At 43.7% G+C, this 26,531-nt stretch overlaps 1 protein-coding gene and 1 long non-coding RNA gene across 4 annotated transcripts in view; one reads left to right on the forward strand and one right to left on the reverse strand.

Annotated features, from left to right (window-relative positions):
• PCDH19 (protocadherin 19) overlaps window positions 1-26,531 on the reverse strand; it is a 134,062-nt gene that overhangs the window by 34,483 nt on the left and 73,048 nt on the right. The window contains exon 4 of one of the 2 annotated variants that reach the window (XM_083595838.1): window positions 22,350-22,519. In XM_083595838.1, coding sequence (XP_083451964.1) covers window positions 22,350-22,519 — 170 coding nt within the window. Of the gene's footprint in view, window positions 1-22,349; window positions 22,523-26,531 lie in introns of both variants that reach the window. The other variant, XM_083595837.1, reaches the window with a different exon arrangement.
• LOC310753972 lies at window positions 1,295-8,360 on the forward strand. Of its 2 annotated transcripts, XR_014543529.1 has the most exons (4): window positions 1,295-1,536; window positions 5,562-5,669; window positions 7,963-8,048; window positions 8,197-8,360. It is a non-coding gene; the product is annotated as an uncharacterized lncRNA (long non-coding RNA). The 2 variants fall into 2 exon arrangements; XR_014543530.1 differs by lacking the exons at window positions 7,963-8,048; window positions 8,197-8,360 and adding an exon at window positions 5,934-6,009.

Below are 26,531 nucleotides of genomic sequence, written 5' to 3' on the forward strand. Positions count from 1 at the left end.
CAGGTGCTGCGAGTTTTGGAAAAACTTATGTGAATGAATACATTCCCTAAGATGGAGAGGGCTCAGGTGGAAGATGGATGGCGACACAACATTTCTACTGGATCCCAGAGAAGGACTAAGTACAGCTTTCAGCTGCAACACAGTCCAGTGGCACATTGATGGGGAACCAGGATGGACTCTGAAGATGCAATTTCCATGGGGCTGATGAAGAATAATTCATTTACTTCAAGGGAGGGAGACAAGGGGAATCAACAACCTTCAGCATCAGAAGCATGAGCGCCAAGATTGCTTTCATTTCCCTTGTACATAAAATGAGTTTGATGCAAGCTCCATTTCCAACATGGCTACACATGCTAATGGCAAGATTAGAAAGGTGGCGAGACTGAGCAGCACAGCAAGCAAAATTCAATTGACACAAGTAGCAGGAGCTTCTGGGTTACGCATGTGGCTTGGTGTGAGTTTGGGGAAAAGGAGTGTGCTCATTTCCCAAGGGAAGCAATGGTAAATGAAGAAGCGAGGAGCCCAAGAAACAGTGGAGAAAAGCCTGCTGGGGCAAATGAGGCACTGTTGCACAAACCTAGGCCTGACCTCTAACTTACAACCAGTCCAAGGGTGACATTGGCTATCAATGTCTTCCTCCTTAGTCTCGCATTTTGCCCTTGTGGAACAGGGAGGAGGATGGGGGACAAAATTAGAATTAGTTGACTCTGCCCATGGTCAACAGTTTCCTTGTCACACAGGTGGAAGCATCTGTGGAAAAAAGGAATAATTTCCACTATCAGAGGGACACCGCTGGATAGAACTTGGGAGGCTTTAAAAAATATTTTTAAAATCTCCTAGACCTTTTAATTCAAAACCACTTTGAATGCTGCATTTTCCTGAGGGATTCTAGTGGAAATGCTAGGAAGTGAACCCAGCGCCTTGGCCATGCACCTGATGCATGCACAGAATATTTGCTCACCCACTGAACAATGGCTGAGTGGCTTGTATTGGCTGCACTCTGGGTCTTGGGCCAGTGGAGACAAACCTATAGGTTTACCTGGCATAATCAAATGTTTTTATAGGCTCTAGTACTTATCAAGCCTGTTGTCTTTGTCCATGGACCAGAGCATGCATGCCTGGCGTGCTCTGGTCCATGGGGTCATGAAGAGTCGGACACGACTAAATGACTAAACAACAACACTTATCAAGCACCAAGATGAAGCCCAACCCACAAACCACACATTGTGGCCTGCCAGTTACTGGACACCCTTTCTAGTTGTTCCAGTCCCTCGCAGTACATGCAACCTCTTGTAGGTCAACATACGAGAGAGGTGAGCTGTGTTGCCTTGATGTGAGATATGTTGTGCAGCCTGACCTACTTTAATAGGTAGCCTAGAAATTTCAGAGAATGAGGTGAGACAGCAAGACCATTAGCCTGGTCTTTCCACTTGGCTACATCTGAGGGAGATGTGAAACAGCAACAGCTCCTCCATGGGCCTGGCTGGGAACAACTATGCTTGATCTCCTCTCTTCCCCTCCCAGAATGATCTCCTGGTAAGTGAATTTGACATGTTTTCTTCACTCGCTATCCATTTCTCCTCTTGTATCGTGTCTATTAGATTGGTAGCTTTTTAAAAAAAAAAAGGTTGAGCCAGCTTGAATGCAGCTCTCTGACCTGGCCTTTGGACGTCTGAAATGTGTGTTTTCAGGACCCACCCTATCCCTGTGGTGTAAATTGCTTTATTTGTTTTTTTAATATTGAATTTTTAATTGTTGTAACCTGCCCTGGTACGTGCTGAAGAGTGGGTGATAAATGCAATCATCATCAAAAAAAGTGGTATACAAATGTAGTAAATCTCTCTCCCGCCCCTCACAAACACTTTCCTTCTAAACCAGAAATGTCCCCGATGCGGCTTCATTTAGTGTTGTGACTTGCTGACCCAATGGCAGCTAATGTGAACTGTGAAAGCCATCACTTTCCCGTTAGGAACTTCAGAAGCCGTGGCTGCTAGTTCTGCATTTAAATGACTAATTGGTGGGAGCAGAGAGGTGAACGAGCAACCCTTCCATTCTATTAGTGCTGGGCTGCATCATTCATTTCCTTTATTTTCACAAAGGTCAGAAGCAAGCAAAGCAGAAACAGATAATTAAACAGTTCTCCAGCCATCACCAATGCACATATTTCAATGAACTTAGAGGCAGCTAGCCAGTGGGAACAGGATTCAAACTCGGTCCTTTCCATCGAGGCAGAATTACATCATCCTGATGCACATGGGTTTGCTGAACACATGGGCAGAAGGGGTCATTTCAAGGGGAGAAGAGGTGGACAGAAAGGTCTGCTTAAGCCTTTTCAACCTGTTGATGCACATATTTCAATGAGGTTACAGGCAGGATGCCTTCATGGTTGTCATACCACACCACCCCCCAACCACACCCTACTAAGCTTGTACAATAAAAATGAGCTTTCCGTATCTTTGTTTGTGGTTTGGTTGAGCAATGAATGCAGGATGAGGTGTGTGGGGTTTTTTGAGGTCCTGTAAGAAGACAAATGATAGAGACAGCAGAAGGTTTCGTTGCTGTTGCTGTGAATAAATTACAGCTCACAGAAAGCAAATCACACACTCAGAGCAAAATGGTGGTTTTGTTTTTGTTTTGCGAAGAAAAGCAGCTTTCAAAAGTTTCAATAATTCAGCCCACAAGTAGGGGGTAGGGGGTGTTAAGTTACAGGGTAGAGGCAGAAATGAAATGAAGTTTCAAGATATCATGGCCCTTACCAAAGTAATAGCTATTTGCCTTCAAATGAAGCTTGTTTCAAGTGTTTCTCCAGAGAATAGGGGGGAAAGGGAAGGAATAAGCAGAAGCAATGACCTTAACAACAGACATTCGGGTGCAAAATTGCCAAACTGCCTGAAGGGAAAATATTTGGTGCTGCAGATAATGGCCTATTAGGCTCAATCTTTAGCCACTTAGAGGGCAATTAACACCAGAAGTTTGTGAAGACAAGACACAAGCCAGTGCAAATCACCACTTTTGGGGGATCTGGGTTTGTAGGACTATTACATAGGGAACCTGCTGGAACCCTGCTCCTCAAAAAGTAAAGGGTATAGGACCCCGACATCATAACCCTCAATGACTTCACCCCTGATCCTCTACACTGGCATTATGAGGCAAACACAGGTTTTGGAGGCTCAATCTCTGGCCCAGAACATATGTGTCTATCCTGAAAGGAGAAATATTTGAGCTCAACAATAGCTTTGAAACCAAGCTGCACATATTCAATTATACATTCAGCTATACAGCCTTCACCAAACTGGTGTCTTCCAGATGTTCTGAATTACAATTCCCATCAGCACTAAGCAAGCAGGGGCTGATGGGCTTTATAGTCCAAAGCATCTGGAAGGCACCATGCTAGTGAAGGCTGCATTTCAAGTCGTGCATCTGTTGGACTAAGAGCCCAAAAAAGTACACTATTATTTACTAAAAACATTTTTCATTCCACTGCTCCCACTATCTGAGGGGGCTTTCAAAAATTTAAATTTAAATCAACAATAAAACCATATCAATCTTGTTTTAAAAAAACAAAACCAAAAGACTATGCAGCTCTACAATGGTACAAGCCAAAGACTGCAGTGGCAGAAAACCATGTTGTTGTTGTTTAGTCATTTAGTCGTGTCCGACTCTTCGTGACCCCATGGACCAGAGCACGCCAGGCACTTCTGTCCTCCACTGCCTCCCGCAGTTTGATCAAAGGCAGAAAACCATAGGCAAAAGCTATGTTGACCTTTGCTTCTTCTATAACCAGATGTTCACAGCATAAGATGCATAAAGCTAAAAATGTATGGTTTTAAAGGGGGATTGGACAAGTTATGGAGGGGAGGTGTATTAATGGCTGTAAGCCACCACATGTAGGGCCTGCAACAAGCTGTTGCATTGTGTGTTCCTTCCTAACAACAAAGTTCCTGTTCAGGATTTCAGACAGCCTAGGCAAGGCATTCAATTCTCTTTCCTCCTCCCCTCCCCTGGTCTGGTTTTCTTTCCCAGCCTCCAACAATGCTTGACTATCATGCATGTTCCATTCTCATTGGGCTTGCAGAAGGAAATGTCCCTTCAGTTTTTAAGAGAGAGAGAGAGAGAGAGAGAGAGAGAGAGAGAGAGAGAGAGATTTTGTCAAACCTCAGGCTTTCACCCAAAATGATATATTCCTGTTGTTTCTCAGTGGGTTTCTTTTGGCTGCATAGCTATTGGCATTCACTAGCTGAGTTAGCTTTAAAAAGGAACAATGGTTCCAAGTTCAGAGGCAATGTGAAACAGCATATCAGTTGCTAGAGGGCTTCCTAGCAACATCTGTCTGGACAATGTTGGAAAGAGGATGGTGGGTGGAGGTGCTCCCTCTGAGAGAGGCATTGCTGAGTCGGAAAATCATATACTTATAGAATTGTAGAGTTGAAAGTGGGAACTTGCAAAGGAAGCAATGATAGCAAGAGCTGTGTGCTGTGATAACTAGAGTGTTATACTTCAACTGCAGAAACCAAGATTCAGTCTTGCTTGGCTACTGAGTGGCTATGGGCCAATCATTGCAACCACTGCTGCAAGGGGAAAAATGGAGTGAAACATGTCTACAGCTGGCCACTGGAGTCCATGCATTGATAACCCTGAGGCTGGATTACTGCAATGCACTCTATGCGCGGCTGCTCTTGGGCCTGATCCAGAAGTGCCAGCTGGTGCAGAATGAGGCAGCCAGACTGCTACCACCAACATTCAATATCACTGTTAGAACATCCCTACTGCCTGCCCATCTACTACTGAGCCATGTTCAAGTTACTTGCATTAATTTACAAAGCCCTGAACAATTTAGACCCACAGTGCCTGATGGGCTACCTGAACTCTTATAGCTGGATCACCTGAACTCCCAGCTAGATCACTGAGAACATCTGCAGGACTGTCACCGGTAGTCCCGAGTTGGTGAGGCTCATCAGGGAACAGCAAAAAACTGAGCTTTTAGTTTAATCGTCTCGATGCTGCAGAATGATCTGCCAATAGAGGTTCAGCAGGCACCTTCTGTTTCAACCTTTAAACATCTGCTGAAAACTTTTCTGTGTTGCTAAGCTGATGCTAAGCTTATGCAGACAATTATGAAAACATCTTTCTGTAATAGCTGGTTGATGATCTCCGATTTCAAATTTTCATGTGTTTTTTTTATTATTGTACTGTATATATGTATGGTTGGTTGTTGCAAATGGCTTTGATGTTTTTATGCAGTAGTGGTATGCACACTCCCAGGGTTGTCTGTGTCCTAGCTGTTGAGCTGGTGGACTGGTGAGTTTCACTGTTGTGCAACCGTCGCACTAGCAGAAACAAATTGGAATCAGATTGTGCAAGTAAATTACCAGCAACTTGCTTATGCTCTTGCACAATAACACTTCATTGGTACAAAACGCAAATCTTACAGAGCAGACAGGATGGTATAGAAGGAAGCAATTCCCAGGGTATACTGGTCCTAAGCCATTTAGGGCTTTACAAAATATATTTGCCAATCAATCCCAACTCCATCTTATGTAGAGTCTCATTATTTTATGCAGAGATGCAGAAGAACACCCCCCATTGTCTTCAATATTCTTTTAAGCAACTCTTTGATCAGTATCAACATGTGTCCCACCCCCACTGCCTCTTCCTTCACACACATACAGGTATGTCTGGAGATGGTCCAGTGTTTATAATGTTTCTTTAATAAAAGTGTCCTGGATTTAAGGGAAGCAGCAAGACTGATGCAGGTTGCTATGGCAAATACACATTTTCCTATTTAGTAGCATAATCAACAGCCTTGTACAATTTTCTGATTTCAGATTCTCATTCCAAATTGTGCAGCTTGGGTTATCCAAGTCACCCTGTTATTAAGTTATTCAAACCATTTTAATTGGAAATATTATTATTATTATTGTTATTTTTAACAGCTCTGCAAATGCAACACTTTTAAGCCATGCTCTATGCCTTTCTCAAAAGCGGAAATGCCAATAAATTACATTCAGGTTAGGTATCTTTTTTCTGCCGTTTTAAGCACAGTTCCATTGCAGCATTAATCATCTGCGCCTCTGCTGAAGAGGAACGTGGACATTCAAGATCAGAATTAAAAGGCAAATGTTCCATGCAAAGGTGGTCTAGGGAGTTGGTCCATTTTTGTAAAAAAATAAAAAACACCATTGCTATTTCAAGCTTAGAGATCCATATACTGTAGTTTTATTTTGGCTCTAATTAGTGTCATGAAGGAAACACCAAAAGGTTAACAAGAGACTGTTAGTTTATAATGCACGCTTCCTAGTGCCAACTCTGGCGGTTCAGTCTGTTTTCAGACTCATTAGCTATGTAGACTGATTACAGTTTCAGATCAGGAACTGCTCGCTTGCTGTGTTAGCATAAGGTTCCTTTTTATTCATACACCTACCCTACTGCTAAATATGAAATGGATGGCTTTAACTCTTTGTGGGACTCAAAACTGCAGATGAAAGAGGGAAAGAAGTTAAGTTCCTTCCTCAAGAAGTAACAACTTACTGGGCCCAATCTTGGGAACAATCATCAACACAAGAGGCCTCCCCTGTGTAGTGCTATTAGGTAATTTTATATTATGGACTTAAAGGTCTTAAGGGGGGGTGTCTTCTTTAGAGTGTTAGTATATATTAATTCAATGACTTCAACATGTGTTTAAGCCTGCCCTGTTACAACATGTGTTTAAGCCTGCCCTGTTACATTCAACCTTACATTTAAGGTTGCTAGGAAGTTTAGCTCCCAGGATTCTCTGGGGGACAAAATGTGCTTTAAGTTTGTTTTTAATGTATGGCTAGTGGAAGCCAACAGATTTCTTAAAGCTTGGATGCATCAAGACATCTTTCTTTTGGGTAACAGGGTGCATTCACAGAATGGTTTCATAGCATCTCATCTTTCAACTGGACAGCCAGAGATGGAATTTAAAGAGGGCAGGATGGGTTGCTTTTGCTGGCAAAGTTTAGGAGTGTAGATAGAGTGATAAGCTCAGTTTCTGCAGAGTGAAGTCTTTAACAGTGGTGAAATTGAACTGCCTTAGGATTTCTTGTTAGTTTCACCTTGCACTTAGAATCATAGAACTGTAGAGTAGAAGGGACCCTGTGGGTCATCTAGTCCAGCCCCTGCAATGCAGGAAGCTCCCCACATGGTCCCCCATCCAATTTGAAACCATCCTGGATCCTGCTTAGCTTTGCAAAGGTGCTAGCAGTTTTATTGCTGAACCATACACCCGTAATAACAACTCTTCTGGTTCCTTTGCAAAATCGAAAAAAATGCTTTGAAAAAAAATAAATATTTGAGAACTGGCCCTCAGTCTCACAGGCACTTAAATGTTCAAATTCTGGAGTATTTCAGTCTCATCTAAAAATGGGAGATGCTGCCTGTGTGGCAGGAAATTGCATTTTTCAAGGATTAAATGTTCTTTGGCAAAGAACCTCACCAAACTCCAAGGCTTATTCATTATTCTTGTCCTCTGCTAAGATGTAAACCCCCTTTCTCTTAATAGCACACAGAATAACTGGGGGTTTTTTTATTTCTTTGCAGGCCCCAAATCAATTCTACACATGGGACATAAAGAGATCTTAAAGAACCTGGAGACATGATGCCAAATTACATGTTATACATGCCTACATCAATGTGTAGCCTTAATTTTGAGGGAAAAGGGTGCTTAACCCTTTATGGTATCTGCTTTATCCACTCCCCCTCAAAATCACGAATCACCCTGTACTTCCTCCCTGCTCCAAAGGGTTCCTGATTTGTGTTTATCCCCATTTAAAAAGGAATGATGGAGCTTTGATACACAAATCTATGTGAAATGTGCAGCTTGCCCCCTCCAATAATCACTGTTTAGATGGTGGTGGTGCTATGTAGTTGTTGGCAAAAACAAGAACATAAAAGAAAACATGAGATTTTAAACAAAACCCGCTTTGTCTTTCTGTTAATTAGCTGCTTTTCACTCAATACCTCCACTTTCAAAGACTGACTCGTATTTTTCCAGTTGCCAAGAGAGCTAGCAGAAAAAAGCACAAAGGGTGAGCATCAAGGCAATTTTTTTATTATTTTCTTTTTTTCATTAAAAAAAATCAAAAAGCAGGAAAAAAACCCATATATTAAAACTGAAAACACCTTCCAGGTCTCAGCCAGAAAGGCCACATGCTCAACCTTCATTTTCCTTTCCAGGTGGCCTTTAAGCAGAGGGGAAATCAGCAGCCCACTCCCATCTGGGATGCCATTTCCTGCAGTTGCACAGAGACACAATTATAGCTGCAATCTCTATCTAACTCCTGTGACCTTGGATTCATTAACTCCAGTGAAAGACACATTCCAACATTATATTATTTCATGTGACAAGGTGTGGGGTTGGGCGGTGGGGCGGGGGAGGTAAGCAAATTAGAGAAAGTCTTTCAAATGCCTGTGATATTTAATAAACCTTGATGTGCAAACAAAGGAGATTACAAGCCTGTTTACTAGTGCGCCCTTAAACCAAATGGATTACAATATGTTTCTACAGTCATAATTTTAATCTCTCTCTCTCTTTCCTCACCATCATCACCCTCCAATGAGTGTTTAGTTTTTGCTTAAAAAAAACAACAACACAGGATCTCCACAATGGCACCTGAACTATATGAAGCATTGTTATACCGTATTAATCGCTCTATAAGATGTCCCAGACCACAAGACACATCTAGTTTTTGGAGGAGGAAAACAAGAAAAAAAATATTCTGAATCTCAGAAGCCAGAACAGCAAGAGGGATCGCTGTGCAGTGAAAGCAGCAATCCCTCTTGCTGTTCGGGCTTCTGGGATAGCTGCGCAGCCTGCATTCACTCCATAAGATGCACACACATTTTCCCTTACTTTTTAGGAGGGGAAAAGTGACTCTTATAGAGCAAAAAATACGGTACCTCTTTGGACAGTTGTGGCTTTCTGCACAGACTACTGGGAACTGCGGTTTGTAAAGGATGCTGGGTGTAGTTTGGAGACCCCTATTCACCTCAGTGAGCTACCGTTCCCAGACTTCACTGGGAATAAGGATTGACTGTTAAACCACTGTTAAATCCCCAGGCCACTGGACCATATCCCTGGGCTTTGCCTAAGTATCAGATTCTTATTTTTTTTCCTAACACTTTGTAGCCCTGTGGTTTCATAAGTCCCCATGCCACAAACCTCAGGCTTAGTAACTTAGTTTGCAACTCTATCTACTTCTAGGAGAAAATTTAGACACAGCGAAACATGTAGCAAGCTCATTCAAATTCTCTCTCACACACACACCACATTAAAACACGCATTTCCCAACCAAATTGAGTTTCTAGTCTCCAAGGCAGAACATGAAAAAGGCAGCAGAAAAAATAAAATAATCCCTCTCCCCCTCTCCACTGGGCTGAAATGAAGTAGCTAAACTTTGGGAACCGACAGGTTTGCAAGAGGGCAGAGACATGTGTTGTCTTCTGTCTATTTTTTTAAAAGCACTCAGTGTGAGCAAAACCAAAGGAGAAATAACTCCATGAATTGCAAAAGAGGGTATCCAGCCTCAAAGATGCTAATTCGGGCCCTGAGGGATCTAATCAACCTCTTTGTTAAAGTAAAGATAAAACTTTCTGACAGCAAATGCTATTCTGATAAAATGGAATTTTCAATTATGCTATGAGCATCTGGTCCATGCCATCGTTTATGGAGCAAGGCGCCGTGCAGCTTTGCAATGTCAGAAGCTATTCCGCACAGACAGCTTCTCCCACTGCTGAGAGAGGTTGGGAACGAGACCTATACTGACCAATATGTTTTGTGCAAAGTAAATTCTGTGCCTTTTCATTTGTGAGGCCTTATAAGATTTGTGCTTAAACCAGTTTGTAATGTAAACATAAACACTGTCGCTGTAGCTGAAAAGAAAACAGCTGATCCAGGAGTGAAGAACCTGCAGTCCTGCAGATGTTCCTGAACTAAAACTCCCATCATGCTTGATCATTGGTCTGTGCTGGCTGAGGCTGATGGGAGCTGTATTGTCAACACATCTCAGGCCACTTCTAGGTTTTAGAACATGCTTGAGCAACAGCCAATCAATGGGCCATCTAACCTACTCATGTCTAGAAAAGCTGCATATATATCACGCTGAACAATGGCTCATATCCAAGTTAAAATCCCTGCTCAATTACAGGGCTTACTGGGTGACCTTGAGCCAGAACCCGCTCTCAACCTAACATACAGTGGTACCTCAGGTTACATACGCTGCAGGTTACAGACTCCGCTAACCCAGAAATAGTGCTTCAGGTTAAGAACTTTGCTTCAGGATGAGAACAGAAATCGTGCTCCAGCGGCGCAGCAGCAGCGGGAGGCCCCATAGGCTAAAGTGGTGCTTCAGGTTAAGAACAGTTTCAGGTTAAGTACAGACGTCCGGAATGAATTAAGTACTTAACCTGAGGTACCACTGTACTTCAAAGGTGTGGAGGGGAACCCTATGTTTATGTCATAACATTTATATACTGCTTGACTGTAGAAAAAAAACTCCAAGTGGTTTACAAATACACCCCCCCAAGCTCCTTGTACAAAGGGTAGGGTGACAATGATAGTGACCATCACTTAAGAAGTCCAAAGTATTTTTTGGCACAAACATGATGCCCTGCTAACCTGTGTCGACCTAGGGCCAGACCACACACACATGGGAGGGGAGGAGACAGAACTATCCATGCCATGCTGGCATTCCTAGTATGGCAAGCTACAGTAAAATTTGATAAATAATTCATTTCGATTTTAAAAACAAAGGAACAGATTTCTAGCCCTTATGCACAACAATAAGCTTGAATGAATGTCATGGGTGTCCTCTGGAGGGTGGAGACAAGGGGAACACTCCCCCTCCTCAGAATCCTAAATGTATTTATTTATTCTGAAGTACACATGCACACCTAGCTAGCCAACAAGAGGCTTAGCATGATCTCTTAGACCAGAGGTTTTCAACCTTTTTGAGTCCACAGCTCCCTTGACCAACTACATTCTTTCTGCAGCATTCCTGTGGGGCACAGGAGCCCATTGGGGTGCAGGAGCCCCTGCCTGCAGAGCTGGCAGACTCTCGCCCTTTTTCGAACATCCTCCCTTGTGGGGTGTTCCCTCATCCTCTTCTTCTCTCCCCTCTCCTTGGAAGTCCTCCAAGCAGCCACTGCTGCAAACCCTGTTCTCTGAGCTGCCCCAAAGAGAGGTACCTCCTCACACTGCCCCACAGGGACTTGTCTGTCCATTCCCAACAGCAAGGGCCGGTGGACAGGCTGGCTGGGGTCCTCACCCACTTGCTTACTCTGAGGCCACCTCAGTTCCTGGCAACCAGCACCCCCTGGCCAGCCCCAGAGGCACCATTCACCTCTGAAGCTTATAGCCAGGGCTGCTGCAACAAACAGCTGTGCAAGTCTTTGGGAGGCAGGCAAGAGGGCATCAGAGGAGGGAGCAAAGGAAAGAGGGAGAGAGGCCAGTATTGCCTGTGGCACCCCTGACCACCATTCAACTACCCCAGGGTGGCATGGCACATTGAAAACCACTTTCTTAGACAATTCCTATTCAGCTGCTGAAATTACATCTACCTCAGATTTTCAAGCCCATGCAGATTCCATTCAGGATGTTTACAAATTTAAAAACTTTAGGAGTGTATATGTTATTTGGTGTGAGTTATGAGCAAAAGGACATGCCCCCCTCAAAAAATACACACATCATTAAACCTCACTGAACTATTGGACCACACCAAATTGTTTCCTGCTATTAAAATGGTGTTTTTTTACCACAGTTTCCCTCCCAGTTACAACATGTACAACTGAACAATCCTTTTAACACTTTGCACAGGGTGAAGACATGACTACGTTCAACAATGTGTGATTGTTTGCCTTGTGTTTGCTGAGTCAATAAAGCTGAAGAGCTATCTCAAGGAGAAATTTGTAAAACTTATTGACCATTTGGGCCAAGACCCTTGAGGACGCCTGTTTTAGTTTAAGGAATGACCCACTTTGTACTCAATTTTCCTTTGTGTTATGGGCAGAGAAGCTTTAACAAAGAAGTCTGTCTGGTTTCAGGCCTTATGCCTGGCATAATTCTTTGTAAAAAGCATGAAATTCAGCCTTAGGGGTTTTTAATATGGTTTAGAGACCTCCATTACAGTTGTTCAATGGGCAAATTGATTCTGTATGTCTTTCTACTAGTGCCTTACTCCTTTGTTGTTAAATTGGTTGCTTCTTTTTAGCACCATGCAATGGTGTGTGGGGTACAGTCATATAAAGGCTACAAATAGCCAACAACCTGTAGTTGCAAGTCATGGGCCTCCCCTGCCTACCCACCCAAAAACAAGTATTTGAGTGGACAATGAAGCCTGCCACGATCCCAGAGACCATAGAGAGAGGACCTGAACTATCAGTACTCAAACGGCATCGCTACAGCCCACCAAATAGATGTTTACCTATCCTTAATGTGTGTGGAGGATGGTGTGCCTTACACAAACACACATACCAGTGACTCTCCCTTGGTCCCACCCTAGCTAGTTTTATCCATGTCTCCGGAAGGCAGAGAGACACTGGCATTCAGTCTTTTCCTTATCCCTAAACTTGCTTTGTTAGCATCAAATATGCAAACCCCATCAACAAGTTGCACCCATTTCCTGTACCATTTTCCATCTCCCTAGTTATGCTCCTGTCCAGGGGGCAGGGGGGTGGAGATCAGTCCCTATGAGGGAGTAGTGTTGAAAGAGGTAGGAAGGACTATTTTGGCATACCATCAGTGGCATCTTCCTCTGCCCTTCTGGGTTAGCGGCTGGAAAGCACCCAGCTGTCTATCACTATCATGGCAATTGCCATTCCTTGAATAGGAATGAATCTTCTACCTTCTACAAACACCCCCCACCCCGATTCCCATTCCCTCTGACTTCAGTACTGTAGGGGTACTCTCCAACTCTTTCTCCATATGACTAGCAGAGCAGACTAAATTATGCAAAACAAAATATGTACAAAGGTGCATAGGAAGCTGCCTTATACAAAGTCAGACTATTGGTCCATCTAGCTCAGTACTTTCTACTCTGAATAACAATAGCTCTCCTGGGTTTCGGACAGGGGTCATTCCCAATTGCTACCCTACCAGGAAATGCCAGGGATTTAACCTTTGCATTTAAAGCAGTTGCTTATGTCAGTGAGCTATGGCCATTTCCCCATATGAATTTTCCTAGCACAGAATCCAGGTAACCTTAGCATAGAAATTTGGGTTGTTTGCTTTTTACAAAAAGCACAGAGTATGCATAGCTGGAAAGAGCTTTAAATCCTACATTACACATTTTAAAGAGCAAATTCCTAGCAGACTGTTGGGTTTTAGAAAGGCACCGGGTTTCTCTGGAGCCTTGTTTTCTCCCAAACAAACCAGCTACGTGAAAGTTCAGCTGACAAAAAGAACCAGTAAATAAATATGTTGAGTGCATTCCAAGCGATAGCTCTGCACCCTCAGAAATAAACAGATTATTAACTTGTAGGCAGGTACACCAAAGGAACAGCACATTAGTGCAGGTTCCGGTGGGTTCCATTTGGTATCAATTAGCAGGGGAAGGAAAACAATTCAGTGCGGTAATGAACTCCAAATTGGGTGCATATTAGAGCAATTAAAAGCAATCTTTCCAACTGATGAAATCATTCTAATCAATCATTAAGACCATCAAAAAGTTTAAAAGGACTGGGCACAATTCCGACTGCTAAAATAAGATGAGCGGCAGAAGTCAGGAGGATGCTTCTGAGCCCCTCCCTTCCCCACTCCAACCCTCCCCCCACCCCTTTGTAATGCCACACTGACAGACTTTGCCTCGGAAGAGACTCCACCGAGGAGGGGAAGCCTCAATAATTCAATAGGAGAAAAGGGAAGAGCCATAGACTTCCTGTAAAGGCAGACACAAGTGCTTGGGGTCAGGGCCGAGAGTTGCTCCATTAAGGCACAGACAATGGCACATTAATTCCAGTCACAAAATTTACCGCAATGGGAAAATGCTTGACTGGACCTGTCATTTTGAGTGGGAGATTCTAAACCCTACCTTGAAAGCTGACCCTCGGAGTTCCCCTCCCCTTCTCATCCTTTTGATACTATTGGTTAATCCTAACTAAGGGCACGACCAATGAAGCTGTCCAACAGCGTATCTGAGACAGCTGGGGGATCGATCCCCTGAAGATTGTGGTCACAATGTAAACTGATATCATGTTAAAGGCCATGGATTTGGAATTGGGGAGGAGGGAATTGCACTCAAAACCAGCCAGGGATGTCCTTGCTGACTCAGAAGCATCTCCTGAACTCTAGCCCAGAAGCCACCATTGTAGCAAGGTCTTTCCTACACCACAGCCAATGACTATTCAAGGAAGGAAGGCTCCTTTAACTGAAGAGGCTGCTGTCCAAGTGGATAAGCCCTGTGTATGGAGCTTTCCAGGGTGCGGCCTGCTTTGCCTTGACTTTGCCTTATCAAAACCAGAACCTTGCCTTAACTGCTATTGCCTTATTGGCGCTTTGGGTTTGCTTGACAGTGTGCTGCTTCTCTTAAAAAAAAAATACCTAAAATCATGCTACTTTTGCTACAAACCCATCTAAGTTGAGTCCATTGCCTGGAGAAGAACATGTACATGACTACTTTTTCTCTTTTTCATGGACATGTTTACTTTCATTCACACTGAACCATGGATGTTGAAGTCTTACATTTGTGTATATGACTCTTAAGACCAGCTACTCTAAATGCAGAAAAACTGTAAGTAAAACTGCAGTGGGAGAGCGGATTCTAGCAAGTGTGCCCCCATGGCAGAAATGACCAACTTCAATATAATCTTGTGGGACACTGACTGTCCAGACAGTATGTCCAGGAGCTTCAAATGATCAGCTCTGTAATAAAATTGGCGCCATTTAATAGTATGGACTTAACCTTTATGGAGCATGTGCACTCAGGCATATAATTGCGTTGCACCCAGATACAGACATTAATTATATTACATATAAAGAGAGCTCTAGCATTGAAGTGCTGGAAGCGCTCTCTCTCTCTGTCTTACAGCTTGAAAACATGTTTACTATAGCAGTAAGAAGCCTGATAACATTGTTCAGGGGGCGCATAAAAACCAAAGGCTGACAATTGGGCACACCTGGGCTGGGGGGCGGGTTGCCAATTCCCTGCCACCAGCACCAGATTCCAATCCAATTTCTCTTTAGCCCTTTTTGAGGTGCCATCATTTTATGCCACTACACCCTGAGATTAATAACTTTCCAGCTCCAAGCAGTCATATTATTCCCCACACTGGCCCACCTGACTCCACAGTCAACTTGCATCATACACACATTTAGCTTATGCAAATTCAACTATACGTGCTCAGCTGCAGCACCTGTTTTGTAGATAGAAATCACTCTCGGCGCTTAAAATATTAACAAGACAGCCTCTTTTTCAAGTTCACTCTCCCCCAGTTCCCAGATGACAGGATTTAAACCCAACACTGCATTATGACATTGCCCCATAAATGCTCAACCCCAATAAACCAGCCACCAACATCCTTCAAAATGCAACCTTTTACCAGCACAAACAATGAGTAATGTAATGCAGCTTAGCAAAACAAAACAGGAGTAGTGAGGAATAAGGAATGCTGAAGCTTTAAAAAAGGAAGAAGTTAAGAACCCACCATCAACTCCAGTCCTTTTCTTCTTTTTGCCTCCCTCTTCCTCACTTCTGCTAGTCACTCGCATGTGGAGGAGTGAAGGGAGGCAAGCAGAGACACAGGGAAGGCCCTCCCCACAGGACATCCCACTGCCTTGTCTGCCAGCACTGGGACCAAGGAAGGTGCTGCAAATGATGTAATTTTGAAAATCTGGTAAGATACTTTTGGCTACATGTAATATCTGCCTTACCTGCTGGCCTTGGAACTTAACCTCCACTGAAGATGTGACTCTACTGTATTGTGAACACACCTGTGTTTGGCAATAAAAAAGTACTTTATGCAAATCTTCTGGATTCAGAGTCATGAGAGCAGCAGTTAGATGAAAGGAGGTGAGGGCAATGGGGATCACCGCCCAGGTTCCCGTTAGAAAGCTGTAAGAGTCTGCAGAAGCACAGTGTATTTGCATATCTCATTCACACCTAAATGTAATTTACATAATATTTGCACGGAATACATTAAAGTGTTTTGCACCTCCTCTATGCAATATTAGCTGAGAGACAGCAGCAGTAGCAGTTCTTATGAGAAAGCTTTTGAGACCCGTCAGCAGCTTCAATTTACAGGTGCTTTCGCTTCATGATGAAATATTTGTTCACAAGCACAAAAAGGCACAGCACAGAGGGAATTAGTTCTGGAAGCAACTCATGGCATGTTGGAGGAAAGTCCAAAGCCCTTCTGGATTGGTGGAATTAATGTGCACAGTTCTCTTTGGGTTCTTTGTCCTGCAATGTTCCAGATGGCCATACAATCAAACCTGCTTCCCCAAGCCTTGTGTCCTCCAGATGCAATGGATTACAACTCCCATGAGCCCTAGGCATCAGGGACAATGGTCAGAGATGATGGGAAATGTAATCCAAAACACCTGGAGGTTAGGGGAGACTGCCACAAACGATGCTTCGATTGATGTAAATGCATTTCCAATGTCCAGGGAGGTAGCAACAGACTCAAGAGAACTAAAAGGCTTTCAGAATTACAAAATAGCTTTAGAGTGGAGGGGGAAATATGAGCAGTGGAACCTCAAAAACAGCCCAATGAGACCTGAGCATGCTCAATGGCCATGAAATGCTGTTTGATTGGGAGAGAGTGAAAATCAGGTGAGAGGTTCAGTGTAATGGAGTACTGTGAAGAAGGTAATGGCTGGTGGTGAACTGCAACCTTTTATTGCAGGTCTCATTTGTAAAATTAGTATGCACAAAAAAGGACAACTTGCTCCATGCTCATGAAGAAACTCTTAAAAATACAAAACAGGTTTCCCCAGATATGCAACTCCAGTTTCTAACCCAGTAGCTCTACAATAATCTCACAAGTGTTTCATTAAAAAAAAAAAAACTACTACCAAAGTATCAGTGGCAGAAACCAATCCTGAAACATGAGGTGTGGGGTTGGGAGACAGAGGTGAGGAGGAAGAGGAGATACAACAAGAGTGTTTCTGAGCATGGAAAAGAAATACCTTCCCACCAGTCAATAGCTACAGTCAGCTCATATATCTCGGTCAGAAGCGGGTCATCGGCAGTCATATTTGTGACATTTTTTGAAAACTCATTAAAGGCCCATCCAAATCCTTCATAGTTTTAATGTTAATTTCTCTATTGCCTTCTGCAAACTCCCTAGAGAGTTTACGAATTCCTTGCTGTTCAACACAATTTGCAACAGCAAAGGAAGTTTGCAAAAACTAACAGAAGCGAGAAGCAGCCATCTCCGCTCCCCTTGAGGTGAGTTTAAACCTAGAGGAAAAGCCCAAGAGGCAAGAATGACAATACCAAGGAGGTGAGCCCACTCAGGGAGAAGTTTCCCCTCTGAGCGCGCCTTGCTCAAAATCATGAACCAGCTTGGGTCTAGAGGTCTGATAGCACTGACCCAATCTCCATGCTCCCTCCCCCTCCCACCAACTTTTCTTTTTTAAAAAAGACTTTTCCTTCCTTTCTTAGAGGAGAATAATAAATGCTAAGTTATTTCAGAAACAGTCTAGGTCTGGAAAGAATTTAAACTTCCATAGCACAAATCTATAAATGTTTAATTTTCTCATCTCTGCCCATAAGAAGGCTGTCCAGAAAATACATTATTACAGGAGATCTTGCAGCTTGCCCATTAAGCATGGCTGGTGGTGGTAAATTGGAAAGTAATGGCCATGGATTCCCATTTAGAAAGTTTTACAGGGTCAACTGAAGTCATGTTACCAAAATACCCCAGGAATGGAGGTTTCAGGCACCTTTCCTCTTGTCCAGGCAAGGAGCATTCTGCTGTTTGGACAGTGTGGGAAAGAAGCCCTTTGATTCCCTAGGTGACAGCCAGCTTTTCTTCCTTGGTGGGGCTGTCATATTTCCCAGGGCGGGCGTTGAAGAAATTATCAGGAGAGGAGGGTTCTCCGAAGAGACAATGGAAACTTAAGAACAGTCGTGGTGGATCTAACCTAATCCAGCTGCCATTTAGCTACCATGCTACGCCCACAGCCATAAGGGATGTTCAGAGAAATATCCTCCTGTGTTCAATGATCAGTATTTATCTATTATTATTATTATTATTATTATTATTATTATTATTATTATTATTATTAAATTAATTAACTTTATATACTGCCTTTCAACTGAAGACATCAGGGTGGTTCACAAGCTAAGCATACAGGATAAATGCACATAAAAAATAATTATTATCAGCCAAAGGCCTGGTTGAAGAGGAACACTTTTGCCTTGCGCCTAAAGACATATAATGAAAGCACCAGGGGAAATTCCCCAGGGTGAGAATTCCACAAACATGGAGCTGTCACAGAAAAAGGCCCATTCTTATGTTGCCACCTTCCTGACCGCTTGTGGAGGAGGCACATGAAGAAGGGCCTCAGAGGATGACTGCAGAGTCTGGATCGGTTTATATGGGGAGAGGCAGTCCTCGAGGTGGGCTCACACTCACAAGCCACACACCAATGTATTCCCTGGCCACATCTTCCCAGAGGTCATGCATTCCACAGCCAAATGAAAGGCTACAAACCTATTTGTGCTTCCCTGGGAGTAAGCATGAGTGAACACCACTGGAACATTCTTCCAAGTAGACCAGTGGAGGCTGCTCTATAAGGACAAATGGGGGCACTGCTCCATCAACCTCACTCTGCTCTCAGGTAGCTCCCATTCATCTGCCTTCTTACTTACAACCCAGTCTAAGGACAGCACTGCCTGTTAGCTTCCTCCTCTTTAAGCTTAGTGTGGATGGTGGAGGATGGGAATAAAGCTATAATCAGTACTATTTTTCTAGAAAAAGAGGCACCAGAACTTACCATGAACACCTCCCTTGTTCTCTTATGATGGCAATGGCAATGGCACCCAGCTGAGAGGTGCTGGAATTGAGTTCCGGGCAGTTGAAAAAAAAGCCCTGGCTATAATTAATTGGCTTGGCCTGTCATTAGCTCTGTCTCTACCTACTGCTAGGATTCCTGCCTGCTGCCCTAACAGCCCCAATGGGCACCAGCCACAACTGAAGTAGACATGCCTTGTATTGTGCTGAAAGGAAGGGGCAGGGCCCTGGTAATTACAAATATTGGCTTGACAATCCTGCAAGACACTTAATGTTTGCAGGCCCTGGATAATTCCTCCTCCATTCCCCCCCCCCCAGCCCCCATCTTCTTGCTTCAGATTGAATTATTCCTCGAGGGCACATATAACTGGTTATTATATGGTATGAACAATAACTACAACAAATCTCTTAAAATGCATCACTTCCTTTGTAATTTAATCTTGAGTTGATCTAAGAGTAGGCCTTTGAGCCTTGCAGTTAATCTTACCCCCCAACCCCATGAGAAACTCAAAATGGTTCTGGGAGCTTAATCTTGTTGACTGAAAGCTCTTCATTATAGTTTCAAGTAAAGACAGGAAATCACAAAAGAAGTGGCACTCCCACAGACAGGAAAGGCAAACTCATTGGTGATGGGGGGAGTCCTCTTTTTAAAGAAATCTTTCTTGGAGGGAGTTAGCTGATCTGAGGTAGATCTTTAACTCGTACATGCACTCACATATCTGCTTCCCTCCATTTTATACAAGAGGTGTTGTTTTTTAATGCTTAGTTTTTGTTTTCTTTATGGGTTTTCTTTTTAAAAAAAAGATGACCAACTTCCAATTTCTGGGGAGAACTTCATCTTTTTGTAGATTCCTATTGTAGATGCTTTTCTAATAAAATGGTGAAAGCCTATTTTATAACAATCCCTGTTTTGTAAAACCAGTGGTTTCCTCCAGTCTTCTAAATGTTCAGTTTCCGTGGAGTTAATTCTTACACGGAAATACTGAAGCTTTGAAACAGAAGGGAATTGTGTGTCCCTCACCCCTACTGTCAAAATGTATGTGCTCCACCGCACAAATTACGTGGGGTTGGAATGTCTATGCCTAGTGCCTGGGTTACAAATTGACTGCAGATCAGAACTGTTAAGGCATGTCTGGATGAGGTGGAAAACAGGATCTTAGTACGTATGAAGTTCAAGCTATGCAGATTGCTAGAAAAAGAAAAATATGGAGATGGCATATTTTTTCACTTCTCATTCAAAACCTGAGACGTAGAATCCATTTCATAACTGGGATCTGCAACAAAAAGTTGCAGTGGCTAATGATCCCAATTTAGCAAGCCACACCTTCTTTCAGGACACTATTCAATTCTCTCCTCTACCCCCACTTCACAAGACATCCAATATTCTGTGGTCATTGAACAACGCTCACTCCTCAATGGGGTGGTTTTCTGTGGGGCACTCCTTAGATTCCTCACACACAAACATTTTTTTGTACTTCTGCAAACCTGCTCTCATGCCAATGCTTCCTTCTTGTTTCTCACTACACCTGTTCTGGCTACATAGCCATCATAATTCAGCAGCTAAGTTTGCTGTTTCTGTATATTGGGGTGGGAAACTCAGGCTTAGGAGCCAAACACGATTGTCCAGGTCATTCCATCCAGGACCCTCCCAGCCCACACTAGCACTTCCAAGGCCACACCCCCTCCCTAGAGGCCACACCCCTTCACTGGCTGTGCTCCACATTTGAGTGCCCTTGGGCTGTGTTAATCTCTTTTGCTTGCTTGGATGGAAGACGGAGAGGGGCATGTACAAAGCACAATGCAGTTCACATATTCCCCTAAAATGCATGTTTATAAATCACTTCCTCATCTTCTCTGAACCTCTTCCAGCAAGATCTAAAGTTGCCACAGCCAAGGGAGGAAACCAGATTCAGAAAAGGTCCTGAGCTGAGCTGTATAACGCCTCTGCAGCAGGCAAAATTGATCACTTGGGACTTCCAGTTACGAGAAGAACATTTTGCAACAGGTCAAACCAACATCATTTGTCAAGCGGCATGAAGAACAGTTTCAAAACATCATGTCAGGATGAGAAACAGATGCTTTACACTTCTAAAGCATCTCTTTTTATGAATGGATGTGCATTTTCAGTCTCTGACAGCATTCTTGCTCATATAGACAGTCTGGAAGAACTGGATCCCAGCCATCAATGCCTGAGGGACATCAAAGGAAAGGACAGAGAGGCCCCGAAGGACAAACAGAATACAGGCAAGCAGAGATTCATGCCAGAAACAGTCTGAGTGTCAGGATTCACACTCGGGGTGCACAAAAATAAAGAGGAAAGTGCCTCTGAGCATGCACTGAGTAGATCTCTTTCAGTCCTAGGTAAGAGGTGGAACAGTTTCCAGAGCAGATAGAACATTTTTGAGAAACAAAGGACTCCTGGCAGCTAGGGTGACAATGTATCCTAGTTTGCAGATGACAGTTGTCTGTTTAAGGAATGGTCTAGTCCAAGTTCAGTTTAAAGTTAAGAAGGAGGCAGGAGGGGCCATTAACAGTCTGCAGGTCTGTTACTGTATTCCCCACTGCAATGAAATGTGTTGTATTCCTATTTAAATTACAGCAGCTATGTCTAAATTTGCTTCCAGGGATATAAATCAGCATATGCGCAAAACATTTGTTCCTCCCCCCCCCCCCCCGCACACCTTTTTCGTGATGTGGTTTTGTTGTTGTTGTTTTGGTCATGCTTCTCCCAGCATGACTCCTCCGGGATGCCACCACTGCCATAGTTGTAAAAATGTAGTGAGCTTTTTAAAAGACATCACACATACTGCCCATAAATGTTTGTTAAGTAAACACAAATATCTCCTGGAACAGCAAGTTCGTGTGGCATAGACAACTGACCAACAATTTTAGTTCATCACATTATTCTTAAGCTACAGGGTCAAATCACAAACAGGCCAGAATCTGCAGGCAGATGTGGGTTAGCTTAATGATCAATTGTGATATTCAGAAGACATATTTTTCTAACAGTCCTTTCTCCTTTTGGTTTTGGTTTACTCGTTTCCATGTCTTCTGCTTCACACCTCCTGAATGTCACTCTCTTCCCCACTAACCTACCTGCCAACAACCCTTGCTGCCTGCAGGTCTGTCATGAGCCTTTTCCACAGGCCTTTCCCTTCCTTCCTTAGAACAGCATTGTTTTCATTAATGGTCACTTGCAGGCACCTTCTCCTTGAGAATGTTCACAAACATTCCATAGCAGCACCATCAATGGGCTCAGGGCAAAGGAGAGGCAAAACAGCTCACAAGCAACAGCAGGCTATCTGTATGGGTCCTGTGTGCTCCAAAAAAAAAAACTAATCACAAGTAGCATTTGTAAAATAACTGACACAACAAACCTTGTTCAGGCACCTGAGACCCCATGGAGGTGACGCTGGTATTCAAAACATCGTTGACAGCTGTGTCACAGTACAGCCCGCGCTGGACATCATGCTCACTGTCTGTCTGGTCACTCTCCTCATGCCCGCTGTCCTTCAGGCTGTTCCCCTCCAGATCTTTGAATGTCGAACTGCTGGGTGGAAGAAAGAAGAGTGATTTACTCTGCAGAGCTGTGTCTGAAAACACAAAGCACCCCCATGGCTCAGAGGGTGTCAAAAGCCTCAGGCAGGATCTGCAGCATTCCCACCATCCCGTAGGGAACAAGGTAAGCTTTCTCCACCAGGGTGTCACAAGGGGGCTATTTCCAGTACAAGAGAGCAGCCACTCCAACTCATTGATCTTGGCGCTTGGCATTCAACAAGGCAGTCAGAACTGGAGGCAGCCCCCAAGGTGTGCAGAAAATTAGAGAAGATTCTTGCTCTTATCCTCCTGCGAGCCTAAGCTGCGTTGTAGCTTGCAGAACAAAGTGAGGACAAGGAGGGAAGCTTGAGCAGATCACAGCCAGAGCTCCACTAGAGGCAATATTGGGGTGGGAGGGAAGGCACAGGAGCACCTTCTCTGTGAGAGCAGAGTAATCGGAAGAGACAAAGTACAACAACAATCCAACCTATTCAGCTCAGCACAAGATGTACATCTCTGAACTCCTGCAATGGCACAGAAATAGAGGTCTCCTGTGATTGCTAGTGAAGTGCAGCTGAACATTACGAGGTATGCTTAAGTAGAACTCCCGGGCTAGGTTACTAAATGCACAGGAAACACCTAACAGGACACGGCAGCTGAGCAAGGAACCCACGGAACAGATGCAATATTTAAATGTTCACATCCTTGTAAGACTATCTTTCGCAACAGGCAATTTGCAAGGAACATGGTGTTGCATGCACCTGCCATGGGCTTTGTGCTTGTGGCCTGAGAAATGCGAGTCAGGAATTCAACCAAAGGGCTGAGAAAGAAGAAACCAGCCAAAACTCCTGTGTCAGGCATGCAGAACTGCTGCAAGATGACTGGTTTCAGACCTGCTTTGCCTTATTCCCCCCCCCCCACACACCTTTCCTTTGCCACACTCTCCATTGCGGGGGATCCCATGTCTGATGGCATAAGAGACCCAGTCAACCAATCAGCTGAGATTTTCCTGCTCTTCCCTCCCTCTCCCATCACCATGGCATCCAGCACTGTCACCTTTGATGGCTGCCAGAGCTTCAGTCCCTGGTGCCATAAGAATATAAGGAAAGCCCAAAGACAGTGATAGAGCATCTGGTTTGCATGCTAGAAGGTCCCAGGTCCAAATCCTGGAATCTCCCAAGTAGGGCTGAGAAAGGCCCCTGTCTGAAACCCCTTGGATTGCTGCTGCCAGTCAATGTATGCATTGCCAAGCTCAATGGACCAATGCAATAATAATAAAACATCTGAAGGGAGGTTTGGAATAAACCATGAAAATTAGAAGACCCTGTGTTGAACGCAGCTAGACACTGGAAGCCAGTGAAACAGTTTCTTAGTAGGAGCAACAAGACCCTTCCTGCAGGATGACTTAGGAGGAACAGAAGTTTTGAGTCTTGCTATTAAGAGAGATCAGGTATTGGTGAACACAATGGGCTCCTCAGTCAGCGACCAAGCAAGTGTAATGTTCCTGACTGGTCAGCAGATTGCTAAATGTCTAGCTGTCCTCCCCACATGGTCCCAGCTAACCAGTCACCAATCCTATGCTTGCATGATGGTGACTGAAATCCCCCCTGCCTCCAATGTCGCCTCCTGTCATATTGAAATATGTTTGGAAATTCCCTTCCTAACCTGATCAAACAGGTTAGCAAAAAAAACCACCAGCCAGCAATTCTTCCTGGCAAATTTCTTTGCTGGCCACCAGGACAAGAAGGCCATGGAAATGGCTCACACTTCAAAGCCTTGGGGAATTGCGCATGCATCTGTTTGCAAAGACCTTTTCAGGTCTCCATGGAAACCAAGTGGACCACCGACCACGGGATGTTGTGCGGAACCAAGAACAGCATGCAGGAAAGAGGAGAGAGAAAAGCCTGGGCTGAGACACACTAAAACTGGAACACCTTCAAATGCAGCCTTTTAAAATAAAGACATCCCTGCAGAAGCCCTTTAAACCTAGGATTTAGCCAGCATGCACAGGAGGCAGGAGGCGAGGGAGAAATCAATTCAGAAAGACCAAACAGATTAATTAAAAAGTAAGGATTTTGAGATTCACACCACAAAGTTAAGGCAGCAATCACACTTCTCCAAACAGCGACGTTTTGCTGGATTAAAAACACACCGGAGGATTAATAGTTGACATTTCAGCTCTCTGATGAATACATCATGCTCATGACATTCATTAGGGCAAGACTTTCAGCAGCACCCCTTGGATGCAGTTCTTTTTTCTTTTTTCCTCGGCTTTATCCCTTGACATATCAGGAATTCTCTTTGCAGATCAAGCATATGGAGCCATCTCTATCTATTATTGCATTTATATACCATCTTTCCTCCAAGCTGCTCAAGGTGAGCTATACAGCTCTTCCCCTCTCTATATTATCCTCACACTACCCTATGAGTAGGTTGGGCTAAGAGGTGGTGACTGGCCCAAGGCCCATCTGCAATATCATATCTGCAATGTGATATCTGCAATATCACTTTAAATAATCATGGTTTTCCCCAAAGCATCCTGGGACCCATGGATTGTTAAGGGTGCTGAGAGTTGTTAGGGTACTCCCACATTCCCCTCATAGACCTGCAATTCCCAGAGTTGCCTGTGAAGAATTGACTGCTAAACTGTTAAACCACTCTGGGAATTGTAGGTCTGTGAAGGGAACAGGGGTCTGTTTTAGCATACCTTGCTCCAGCAAAGGAAAAATCACACCAGCAGCTTCAAGTGTTCCTTTGAAGGCTCATTGGTAACCTGTCCTGGTTAGACATCACACATGACATCAGGTATGGGGCAGATGGGTATAATTTGTCAGGAATAGCCTGGCGGACCAAACTGGGATAGCTTCTGGGACAGACTTGGTCCACAGGCAGACAACATCAGAGAAACACGTAAGGATCCCTGCTTGCTGGCTGTAGCCATAGAGCTCCCCTGTACTCTGTCCATGGTCCTGATGCCTTTGTCGCAGGTCTTGATTTCTGGCTCCCGAATTTCTGCTTAGTCTCACTTCCAAGGCTATGAAGCAGGGATGGAGGGAGGCAGGGAGAAAGAGCTGCATACACCAAGTTCCATATAATCAAACATCAGGGCAATCTGTACTTTATATATATATACATTTGCCTTTTTAGTAGAAGCAAAGCCCATGATGCAAGAGGTCAACCTACAACACCAGACTCTCTCTTTAGTCCCTTTCCCAAAGTGTGGAAAGCTTTTTCTGCAGTTAAATAATTCTTCCACCAAATCACAGTAAACTACCACCAAACTGTCAGTTTAGTTTAATGGTAGGTGCAAAGCAAAAGACATGAATAGATTTCTTCTACGGAAAGGACAAACTCCATATTGGACTGCAATGAACAATACGATGCAGGCCGCAATTTTCTCTACCACAGCAATTAGAAGATTGTGGTTGAATATCATGAGCAATGCAGACAAAAAAATATTCATTTCCTTGTCTGAATGGAAGCTGTCTACATGACATGCTCATAATTGCCATACTCCTTATATCTCTTTTACAAAATGGGAGCTTTGGGGCAAGGGGATAATCAGATCCTCTGAAAGGATGTAACAAAATGCACAGAACCCATTGTGCGATCCGTCAAGTCCTCATGGGTGCACTGATTCAAGCAAGCTAATAGAATCATAGATTTGGGAAAGGGACCAAAAGGTTCCTGAGTGGGTTTCCCCTCAACAATTCAATGCTTAAAACGGGAGTTGTAATTAAGGCTGCAGTGTTTAACCAATTGATCAATGGAAACAATCAATTTAAAAACAATTTTGATAGACAAAAAGCAGCTTCCAGTTAATTAGGCAGAATTTTTTTTTTGTTACTATATTTAATGCAAGCATATCTATTGATCTATCAATCTATTGGTTGATCTACCTATATAATGCAAGCACACACACACACACAGAGAGAGAGAGAGAGAGAGAGAGAGAGAGAGAGAGAGAGAGGGAGAGAGAGAGAGAGAGAGATGCATGCTTTGTGCATGGCTGGCATCAACAA

This window comes from Podarcis filfolensis (assembly GCF_964270895.1).
Source record: "Podarcis filfolensis genome assembly, chromosome: Z".
In the NCBI taxonomy this organism is placed as follows: domain Eukaryota; kingdom Metazoa; phylum Chordata; class Lepidosauria; order Squamata; family Lacertidae; genus Podarcis; species Podarcis filfolensis.